The sequence below is a fragment of the Lacerta agilis genome, chromosome 4 (genome assembly GCF_009819535.1).
Source record: "Lacerta agilis isolate rLacAgi1 chromosome 4, rLacAgi1.pri, whole genome shotgun sequence".
NCBI classification, from domain to species: Eukaryota; Metazoa; Chordata; class Lepidosauria; order Squamata; family Lacertidae; genus Lacerta; species Lacerta agilis.
Window position 1 is genome coordinate 72,853,111 of NC_046315.1, and position 12,127 is coordinate 72,865,237.

Genomic DNA, 12,127 nt, shown 5'->3' on the forward strand with positions numbered 1-12,127 from the left:
AAGGCAATTAGGAACTCACACTTCATCGGAGTCGTCAATTTTACTCAACATCCTTCAGACTGTGAGGCTTGGCCGGCGACCGTGCTCAAAAGCACGCGGAACGCTGGCCACTTTCCCCGCAACTGGTACCCGTGCATAACCAATCCAAGGCCGTGCACGAGGAGCTCCAGCACCCAAACCCCGACAGGGGGGGTTGTTACAGAGTGGCTGGGGAGATGGGCGGGGTATAAATAATAAATTATTATTATTATTATTATATTATTATTATTATTATTATTATTATTATTACAAACAGCTACAAACCTGCCTGCTTGTGTAGTGCCAGTAAGCTACACTTTGGCTTACTGTGACATGGGAGCCAGGCCAGTGAACAAAAAATATAAAAATATAAATTTGAGGACCTTAGATATCCAGAGCGAGTGTGAAATACCAACAAACAACTTTGAATTATTCTGCAAATCAGCCAATTCCTACAAGGAAGTTAAACTTCTTCTGCAAGGGAGAAAATTCTGCAAGTCAACCTTCTCTCTTCTTCTGCCAAGGGAGTTAGACTTTATAACCTCACTGGCCTTTGCAGCAAGATGAGGCAAATGGGATAAGCACTGTATGCCCTGTTTACGGCCTGGGATTTGAAATCTTTCCCTTTAAATGTTCCCTCTTTCCACAACCAAGGGTCGCTTTGGGTCACACTTGCTCCTGTTGCTCTGAAAAGCCCCTTGATGTTGACATCCCTCTGTTACTTAATCTATGTTAGCCTTGACAAAGCCAAGCTGTGCCCGATTTAGCCCTTTCAGTTAGGCATGGTGACTGTTCTTACACCTCAGGCTCCCTCCCGGTATCATTGCCAAGCAGGCATCCCTTTTCAGTTAGCTGTAGATTTCCTTGAGAGCTGTTGGAACGTACAAAATCTCTTTGGGCTGCAGAAGAGCTAAAGCAAGGCTGCAGGTTGGGGTAGGAACAAGCATTCAGCCCGTAGCCCAACTTTCCCATAAACTGATTTGATAGGTGCTCAGGAGACGAAGCCAGAAGGTGGCATTCCAGGTATGTTGCTAGAATTGTAAAGCCTTGGTGTGTGAGGGAAAACTGAACTTGGGAGGTTGTGGACTCCCCTTTGTTGGAGGTTTTTAAGCAGAGCTTGGCAGGCCTCCTGTCATGGATGCTTTCGTTAAGATTCCTGGCCTAGATGACCCTGGAGTCCCTTCAAGTTCTTTAGTGAGCTTCTTGGGAAGTAAGTTCTTTAGTGAGCTTCTTGGGAATTTTGCCATTCACATCTGTTGATTTGGACACAAAATGGTTCCTAGTATGTAACTTGCATGTGACACTTCTTTGTATTTAAAAAATTTCCAAATTGTCTCATTCAGCAAGACGTTTTCTCCAAACCACCTGGTCTCTCTTCTGATTAACTTTCTCCAATAACATTTTAATTGTGCATTTCCAGACACCAGTTGATTTTACCTCACTTGTCAGGTTCTGGTATCACTTTTACTCCCTAGGCAAAGTCAACAATTTCCAGGTACTTTCTTCCTCTTGCACTTGTGAGAAAGAAATCTTTTCCCACATATGCCTTACCCACAGACATCTCTGTCCTCAGTCATGTGCAAAGTTCATTGTCATTATCTAGACTTATTTATTGTCAATTCATTTTCAGTGAATTCTGAATAAAAGTACCGCAAGCAGAGTGCTCTTTCTTCCAAAAGCAACTTGCTCATCAGAGGAAGACTGTGAGTCTCGGACAGAGCGGTAGAGAACACTGAATGCTACAGAAGAGGCTGAAGCTTTGAAAATGTTATTTCTGGATCAGCATGCATTTCTAATACCAAAGGTAAAGTATTGTCTGCAAAATTTAATACTTGCTAGGACGTTGAAACTTTCAAATTGTAAATTGAAACTTGTGTAGAATCAAATTCTTGTATAGCATCAAATTCCTGTGTAGAAAAAAAAATGTTTTTAAATGGCAAGGCAAAACTTACAGTTACAGGGATCAACACAGCATAAAGAAACACAGCAACTTCAAATATTGTTAATGTCACTTGAATGTTTTTATAAGAAAATGAGAAGAACTGTGAGTCTATGTATGGTACCCGGAGTACAAGTGGGATACAGCAATAATTTAAATTATCTTGCTTAAAACACCTATGTCCTATTTTATTTCTGCACTTCAAATGGACTTGAACTGTATTATAATCTTTTTTGTGTTTCAAAAGCATTTCATTCCTTTTAGAACATTGTAAGTATAAACCATTTTGAATTCTTCCTTGTGTACTCCCTCACTCCTTTTTGGATCCAGATTATGTTTTACCGCCTCTGATCTTGGTGTATTTGATCTGCTGATGGAGTCCAAGGAACCGTTGACTTCAGTGACTATTGCCGAACGTCTGGGTACCAGTCCCTTTGGGATGGAGAGGCTGCTGGACGCCTGTGTTGGCTACAAGTTCCTGCAAGTGGAGAGGAAGGACAACCAAAGTATTTATTCTTTATTTGGAATTTAACCAACAGTATAAAGTCCAAATACCATTTAATACCATTTAATTTTTTTAAAATTAATTTTCTTTTCTATCATTACAAACATCTCCTATTAATAACATAGATATTACACATCATCACCTCCTCTCTCCCGGACTTCCCTCAGCTTCCATTTCTGGTTTGTTGCCTCCTTATTATATACCGTTGTTTTATACAATCTACTTATCATTCCTTCATCACATTAATTGTTCTTTATCAATAAAATGTGACTGTTTATTTAAATCCTGCCATCGAGTCAATGTTCTTTGTTTTTTTTTCTGCAAATGTAATGTAAAAGGTCCCCATTCTTTTTCAAAGTCACTGTTATCCTTTCTTGTAGTCTATCCATTAGTTTTGCCAATTCTGCATAGTTCATCAGTTTACGTGCCATTGTTCTTTTGTTGGAATCTCTGCAGTCTTCAGTTTTGTGCTATCAATATTCTTGCCTCCATAGTAGCATACATAAATAATGTCCTCTTCTCTTTTGGCAGATCTTGACCTAAAATACCCAACAGGAAGGCTTCTGGTTGCTTAACAAATATTTTTTACATTCTTACAGTCCCACCACATATGGTAAAAAGTACCTTCAGCCGTACCACCTCCAGCACTCCTTCTGTTCATTTTTATACATTTTTGCTAATTTGACTGGTGAAACATACCATGTATACATCATCTTCATATATTTCTCTTTCAACAATATACAGTCCGTAAATTCAAATTACTTTCCACAGTTTATCCAGTTTTCGAACTGTATATTTTGACCTATATCTTGCGCCCATTACCAACTTTATTCTTCATCTTTAGTTTCCCATTCCAAAAGACAATTATATGCCTTTTTTAATGATTTGGAGTTTTCTTCTATCACCTCCTTTTGGAATTTGGAAACCGTATATGAAAATCCTCTCTTGTTGTCCTCTTTGAAATATCCTTTAGCTGTCTATGGTGCAACCAACTTTGAAGATGTTCCTTTATTTCTTCATATTCTTTCAATTTTAATTTCCCTTCTTGTTTACCAATAACTCTCTATATGTTGGCCATTCTCCCATTCCATATTTCCAAATTTCTTTTAACTTCATGCCAAAAAAAATTCATAGTTGTCTTTATAAATACCGGTATGTATATTTTTGCGTTTTGTAATGAATATTGTTGTTGTTGTTTGCTGTTATTCATATACCCAAATACTTACCTTTTTGTATGCTTCTATTCCTATCATTCTGTTATTTCTTTTTTTTAAAGTTCTTTAATGTTTTTTAATAACAGCTTGGTCTTACTTTTATTTAATTTAAATTCTGCCACTTGTCCAAACTCTTGTATTATATTCATTACTTTTGGGAGAGAATTTTTTGGATCTTCTACAGTGATTACCAAATCATCTGCAACTTGTGCTCACTTTTCTTTACTTTTATTCCCAATATTTCTTTATCTTCTCTCACCCTTCTTTGCCAGTATTTCCAGTACCAGAATGAATACAGTGGTGACAACGGACATCCTTGTCTTGTTTTCTTTTGTATATTACCTTTGTTTGTTATCACCCAATTTACAATTATTTTTGCATTCTGTTCTAAATAAACAGCCTGTATCCCCCATTAAAGTTTATTCCAAATCCCATTTCCTTCATCACCTTCTTCATGAAGTCCCATGAAACATTATCAAATGCTTTCTCTGCATTTATACACATCAGCACTGCTTTCTTCTCATTTCTCACTTCCAGGTATTCTATAATATTTAATACATTTCTGATATTATCTTTAATTTGTCTAGAAAAAAAATCAATCTATTTGCCAAAACCATCCACCCACACCTGATGTGTGTGTGGGGGGGTGTGTGACAAAAAAATCTGCACCGGGTACCACTTGGGCTTGCTATGCCTCTGTCCATGCTATTTCCTCATTGATTAACATAGAATACTGTCATTGTAATAATTTTATTGCCAGTTTTGTTGTTTCTTTATTTGGTGTTCTTATTAATTCCTGTTCTTTCTATGCTAATTCATTTAAGATTTCCTTCTTTCTTTTCTCTCTTACTTTCTTTTGATTGAATTTTGTGAATAAACAGGCCTCTCATGACCGCCATACTAGAGTCCCAGACTGTTTGGAGTTTGGTTCCATTATTCAAATTTTGTTCAAAATATTCTCTTACAATCTTTTTTGTATTTTCTAAGAAAACTTTATCACCCAAATTTTCTTCATTCAGACACCACCTGAAGGTGGACTGACTGTCTTTTTGAATCTTCATGACTATAGAGTTATGATCTTACAGAGTTCTTGGAGCTATTTCAATTTTTTTAAATTAATTAAATAATTTAAAAAGCAATTTAAACCATCAAGCCAGCAACTGAACAGAGTAGCATGCAAATAAGCCTAGGGAAACATCAGAGGTTTTAGGAGACATTTGAAGCACATAGAACTTCCCATATCTCTCTTTGGGGAGCATTCCAGAGGGCAGGGATTTTTCCAGTAGGTTTGCAGGTGACACTCTCCTTCCATGATTGTAAAGGGTGATTTGTCCCATAGTAGGAGAGATGGCCTGTTAGATGTGCTGGTACCTAGTTGTTTATAAATGTCAGTGAGAAAGCTCATTAGCAAATAGGCAACTAGTGCAGGTCACTAAGCACCAGTGCAGCTCAGGACATTCAGAGTCTGTCCTCCTGACTTAGATGTTACAGTGGACCAAAGGTACCTCCTGTTCATAGATTTCTAATAGTTCGCTCCAGATGTCACAATGGCCACTCCTAGTGGCAGCTTTGCACCCTGATGTTCCACTGTCAGCAGGTGGAGGCCTTGTCTTTCCATACTTTTCTCTGGAAGAGAAGCTGGAGAGTTGCATTCTTGGTGTTGCACTTTTTTTTACAATGCGAGCAGAAGAAATGTGTCTTCTGCCTCATTATCCTTGTTTCAAGCATTTTGTCCCTGCAGAATTGGGGAGGGAAAGGGGCTTTGCACAGAGGTGTGAAAAAGTTAATCTTTTGTCCCCTTCATTTTAAGCACTTATGGAAATACTGACCTTGCCAATCTCTACCTTGGCAAAGAAGCCCAAAGACTCAGTATTATACCTTGAAGTTCAATGCTGAATTGCCTTTATGAGAGCACAGCACCTGGCTGATGCTGTAAGGTGAGGAAACTGATAAAACAGGTAATAAACTGGTAAAACTCACAGACGTTACAAATAAACAAACCTGTGTTGGTTGACGCAGCTTTGACAACACATGTAATTGTTTGAGTAGTGCACTTGGTTTAGTTGTTTTGTTGAAGAGTCTGAATTTTAATTCTGTAGTTATCGTGCTCATTTTTTCTTAAACTAAAACCAATATTCTATTTCAGGGAAGGAAAGGCTCAGACGTATAGATTAAGTGACAGTTCTACAAACAATTTCTATGAGGCTATGTACAGGTACAGAAATTTGTATTTTTCTAGATCTTCTTTCTTTTTAAAGAATGGGCAAAACTTTCCCTTTGCAATTTGTGGGAAACCTATTGCTAACTTGTATTCACCTTTCCAGTATTTTTCTATCCAATGTTGCTTACTCCCCTCTCTGATAGTTATCTTTAATGATATTGGGAGATCTCTTACTACATGCCAGACTTGGGTTCCTGGTTTTTGTTGTTTGTTTTGTTTAAGCATGATGTCTAAAATTAGATTCCTTGCTATCAGATCTTACATTACACAAACTACATAGGAGGCAACTCCTGGGGTTGTGGGAGCTTCAGCCCCCACAATAAAATACTTGAGTGGGCAGGTCCCCCCCCCCAAGTTGATGGACATTCCCATTCAATGATGTGTATGGACTGCATCATCTGATCAGTTATTATGTGATCACACTATAGTTTATTCAAGTTGGCACCCTAACAGACTAGTTGTGAGGACCCTGCCTTGTTTGCCTCCACTATTTCCGATGTTGAAGCAGAACTACTTCCAGTCATAGCAAATAGCCTTTTCTGAGTCTTATCACTGCTTCAGTGCAGTTTTCCACAATCCAGAGGTCAATGTGTGCTCAGACATGTCAACAGACATCCCCACTTGCTCATTATGGGGGAACTCTGTACAGGCATTAGAGGCCCTGTGCTATTTAACAATTCCTGGAGTTGGAATATTGTGATAGTTGGATAAATAGTTGAGAAAGAAGGATTGAAACATGTGGACAGGGGCTTGTTGTTGTTTAGTCGTTTAGTCATTTCCAACTCTTTGTGACCCCATGGACCAGAGCACGCCAGGCACGCCAGACAGGGGCTACTGATGAAATTAAGCTGCCAAGAAGCAGCATTTACCATGGCCAAAATTATCCTTGGGCAAAACAACTCACTAAAAAAACGGAGTTAAGGAAAAATGTGTAAAGAGAATTCTAAGTTATTTATTGCAATTGAAAACATAGCAAAATAGTAGCGCAATATGGGATTGATATATAATATAATATAATATAATATAATATAATATAATATAATATAATATAATATAATATAATATAATATAATATAATATAATATAATATAATATAATATAATATAATATAATATAATATAATATAATATAATATAATAATGTAGCATAATAAAATAAATGATTAATATAATATAATATAAAAATATATCACTTGAAAAACGAGGAGAAGTCGGTCCACTTCAACCCTTCCTTTTGTATGGGGTCCTGAATCAATGCTTAATTATTCCTCAGGATGACTAGTAATATAGGTTTCTGCCAATCAATTAATACCCCCAGACCCCTCCATATGAAGCATTATTAAAATCAGTGCCTCCACTGAGTATGTATAGGAGCAGGTTTGAAGAGGGGTGCTTTCTCCTCCTCCTCCTCCTCCTCCTCCTCCTCCTCCTCCTCCTCCTCCTATAAGTGGTCATATATTAGAATCCACAGCCTGTGGAATTGTTACATTTTTAATAACACATTCGGCCACCGATGGAAACATAGATATGCAATGTTTATCCAGATGGAATTCAGATGCAAGAGTTTGGGCATACTAAACAGTCCTTAGTCGAGTTCTTAACAATGACCGCTCCCCACATCAAATGGGGGGGGAGACAACGTTTGCATGCTCACGTGCAGTCCCTGAATTCCTGGGCAATGCCTGATAGTTCAGCTGGCTGCACCCTCTCCCAGAAGGGATATCCGGAGTCTCCGCCTACCCAGTTAACTGTCCAATCCCACCTGCGGGAGGCACTGTCAAGGGATTGGCCAGGTAATGGGAGGGACTACCCAGCCCACACAATAGAGAGGTAGCTTACCTGAAAAGCAGGAGTCGGCTTACGTACACTATCAAAAACAATATACAAACAAATAAATAAGGTATTGCGCACAGCAATCCCGTGCATTGGGGGCCACGTTAGAAGCATCCCAGCATTAAGATATGCAGGAAGGAACTGTTCAGGCCCAATGGCATGCGCCTGTCAGCCACAGGTAACAATTATTGGCTGAGTGACATTAGGCATGGCCTTTTGGAATTGGAGGATTGCAAAGCATCTGTCAGGTGGTAGTCTTGGCGGCGAGACCACGAGTTTGCGGTCTTGGGTGGCGGTTTCAGGCCTTGGGCGGAATCCTTTAGTCATCTTCCTAAATGGGGGTGGGGGGTGGGGCGGTGGCTCCTTGAACCCAGTGTGGCGGCGATAACAACGTTCCCTGTTAAAGGGGTATTGGGGGAGGCATTGTCCTTACGCCGAGAGGTTGTCATTGCTCTCCCCCACCAATGGCGGCAAACGGGGGGCAGGCTATCTGCTTGAACATATGTTCCCCAGAGCTAGCACAATCCTCACACATTCTGCATAACCCTGCAGTTTCCCAGATCCCCGGCTGGGGGGCTGGGAAGGATAAATGCCCAATGCCTGAGCCAAGGTCTCCCTACATTTGAATCTTAATAAAGTTGTGGCCAATTTTAATCCCATAGCACTTTGTCTTGTGTCGTTATTCCGCTCGGGGGTCGCCTGGGTTTTGGGGGACTCCACCTGTCCACGCAATGTCATGCTAAACACAGCAGAGTTAGAGGAAGCCTTATTTGTCCAATCCACTGGGACAGATGTGATCACAAGGGAAATGAATTTTGTCAAAGGTAATAAAAAAAAGCCAGAGGTTTTGAAATAGTGGTGAGATGCACATCTACAGTAAACGATGTATTACTATTATTATTAGTAGCAGTAGGAGTAGTAGTAGTAGTATTTAAATATGTGTATGAATTACGGATACATCCCGTCATGATCTGTCCACTGGTATCAATGGGGAAAAGGAGGATGAGGCTGAAAAAAGGAAAGGAAATCCACACACAACTAAAAAGCAACAGCATTATGTGGAATATGGCTCCTGTTTAAAACCATCCTCTGTTCAAAGATATTCCTTCTGTTAACTGACAATGCTGTTTTGAATTACTAGAACAGAGAGTGGCTTGCGAGAATTCATGGAGTTTATGCGTGAGATGTGGAGTCTGTGTGGTCGAGTTGTGTTGAATGCATTTGATCTCTCTCCTTTCCCACTCGTTTGTGATGTGGGAGGTAAGTACTATAAATTCTCACATGTCTTCCTATGCTGGCACTCTGAAATGATAAGGCTGCTGTTGTAGAACAGGAAACATCACTCCATCCCATTTTGCCCTGAGCTGTAACACTGTATATTATGGTGGAGAGAAGGGCTGTAGATTACTTGAGTTCGTGAATTGTGAATTTCATTATTTCGGTCACAGACCAGTTCCAGCTCACATACAACATCAAGCATGTAATAAAACACGATAGGGATACATTTGAATTTGTGGTTAGGTATAACAGAGACAATACAAAAATAGCAACAGTTTAAAAATATATAAATTAAAACTTAGTCACTAAAATATAACCTAAAATTATCATTTAAGGCCTTAATCATTGTGATAGCACAGCTTGTTCCCTAAGTTTTATGGCAATTGCTCAGAATTTGGCTACCCTTAACGTGATCTCAGGATCCTGGTCCTCTACCAGGGATTTTAGACATTGAACTTTGGATTCATTTGGAGATTTTTGCATAGCAGGGCTAATAAATACCGAGATTGAGTTCAAATTACCAAAGTCTCAATTAGGTCCACTGAAAAGAAGTGTGTTGGCCTTAGTTCTGGCCACTCCTTCCTGGCACACTCTCCTATTCCTCTGGACTGTATTCTCATTACTCCTGCTAAACAGGACAGAGTTGCAGCACAGTGTTTTGCTTTGTATTGTACATGTAGAATATTGTTCTTTCACCCCCTAATAACCCATGACCCAAGCTCTGAACTATCAGATTTGTGTCCGTTCCCCCTGTGCTGTGGCCCCACCCCCAGAATGCGTGCCATGCCCCTTCGGACGGTGCACCCCACCCCCAGAACGCACGCCAGCCCTGCCCCCGCCTGCTTCCCACCCCCGGTGCCAGAGCTACTGCCTCAGAACTGTAAAAGTGGCTCATACTTACCCCTGAAAGAAATGGCTGGACAACCACCTGTCTGGTGTGCTATCTCAGAAATTTGCGCAGGAGTTTTTGAAAAAAGCTTTGAAATGCACAACATGTTCATTTTTTCCCTTTGTTTCTCCTCTTAAGGAAGCAGTGGTGCCCTCGCAAAGGAATATATTTCATTGTATCCAAATTCTACAGTGACCATTGTAGACCTACCTGAAGTAGTGGAAACAGGAAAGAAGCATTATGTCTCCTCAGAGGAACACAGAATTACTTTTCATGAATGTAAAATTTTGTTTTATTCTACATATATTGGATCATTTTCTTCCACTAACAGACAAGACAGCCATGCACTAAGCAGGGATTTAGAATCAGTAACCCTTCAGTTATGGATGGACTACAATTTCCATCATCCCTGACCATGCTGACTGGGGTTGATGGGAGCACATCTATAGAACTATAGAACTCACTCCCACAGGAGGCCATGAAGGCCACCAGATTGGGTGGTTTCTAAAGGGAATTAGGCAAATTGTTAGAGATAAGTCTATGAATGGCTACTAGCTGTCATGGTTATACCCTGCCTCCATGATCAGGGACAGTATCCTGAATAGTAGCTACTTGAAACCACAGGAGGAGGAGAGGAGAGGAGAGTGTGCATGTAATCAGGTCCTGGTTAGGGCTGCTGGGCTAGAAGGGCCATGGGCCTGATCCAGCAGAGCTCTTCTTATCCTACGTTTTCCTTCTTCGCAGTAGAAGCACCAGGAGACAGCAGTGCTCATCTTATAGCTGCAAATTGGAGAAAGATAAAATTAAGTATTCTCTCTGTCAGAATAATAATTATTTCACCAGATGGCTACTTGTTTTATTTCAGGTGATTTTTTTAAAGATCCAATTCCAGAAGCTGACCTGTATATATTAGCTAGAACCCTGCACGTCTTTACAGATGAGAAGTGTGTGCAACTGCTAACCAGACTGCACAAAGCCTGCAAGCCTGGTAGGTGCATGGTGTCATAGGTGTTTCCTGTGGGAACTGATTCTCATTCCAAGCCACTTGGATTTCCCCATGGCCCCTTCCCCTTATGTCCGTGTGCCACTCTGGCTCAGCTGCGTTCCTTTTTTTCTTGTGCTTCTGATCTCAGGACATTTGGGCAAAGTAACATGCTGCTTTGTAATGTGTAATGGTGTGATATGTAATGATACATCTTCTATGTCCTTTTCTGAAACAGGCGGCGGAGTTCTAGTAGTGGAAATAGTTCTCAACGAAGACAGAACATGGCCATTGGAAGCTCACATATCCGGTTTGGTTATGCTGCTTATTACTCAAGGAAAAGAACGGACCCTGTCAGAGTACAATGCGTTCTTCAATGCTGCTGGCTTTAAGCAGATTCAGCAAAAGAAAACAGGCCACTTTGACGCCATTTTAGGAAGAAAATAACATTGACCAAGAACATTCTGTGAGCATCGTGACTGAACGGATGTATATTAGCCCGATTCTTTGCAGCCATAACTGAACATGCCACTGAACATGCTATACTTTTTATTATTTTTTTGCAAATCCTCCCCATGTGGAAATATCTCCTCCACCCCCCTGCTTATCATTATGGTTGAATACTAAGAGAAGCTAGAATAATAATAAAACTTGTTACATGTTAACCACCGTTGTAATAGTAGAAGTTATTACCTTCATTTCCCTGCTTGCCTTTTTTTTCTAGGAGCAGATGAGCCAAACCAGGAAAGAGAAAGAGGTTGTATCCCATATTAACTCAAGATTTTTTGGTAAACAGAACCTGCTGGAAACAATGAGAGCTACTAATCCATACTTCAAAATAAATATAGATAATATGCAAGCTATGATCAGCTAACCTGTGTCGCTTGAGAGATGCCAACCCTATTAACAGAAGCCTTTCTCAAACTTTCCGCACAGGTCACTCCTGACTAACCCAGCCTTTCTTTAGCTTGAAGCCTCAGATGTTGTTGAACTATAACACCCATCATCACTGACCACTGGTCATGCTAGCTAGGGATGAGGGTAGTTGTAGTCCAACCACATCTGGGAATTCAGGCTGTCCTGAGAGAGTAGCTCCATTTAGTTCCTCACCTTGCTGAACTCTCCAACCATCATTATAAGAAATTTAAAAACCGGGGCCCAGGTTGGTTTGTTTTCCTCTTCCCTCCCTGCAAACTTTCCTTTTGTGAGGTGAATTTTTGACAGTAAATCTGCAGGCCCTCTTAAGCAA

General features: G+C 40.2%; 1 protein-coding gene across 1 annotated transcript in view; it reads left to right on the forward strand.

The window, feature by feature from the left end:
* LOC117045982 (acetylserotonin O-methyltransferase-like) overlaps positions 1-11,543 on the forward strand; it is a 28,442-nt gene extending 16,899 nt beyond the window's left edge. Inside the window, exons 4-8 of the mRNA XM_033147614.1 lie at positions 5,823-5,891; positions 8,871-8,989; positions 10,035-10,175; positions 10,762-10,884; positions 11,117-11,543. Coding sequence (XP_033003505.1) covers positions 5,823-5,891; positions 8,871-8,989; positions 10,035-10,175; positions 10,762-10,884; positions 11,117-11,325 — 661 coding nt within the window. The 3' untranslated portion in view covers positions 11,326-11,543. The remainder of the gene's footprint in view (positions 1-5,822; positions 5,892-8,870; positions 8,990-10,034; positions 10,176-10,761; positions 10,885-11,116) is intronic.
* Positions 11,544-12,127: the final 584 nt, after the last annotated feature.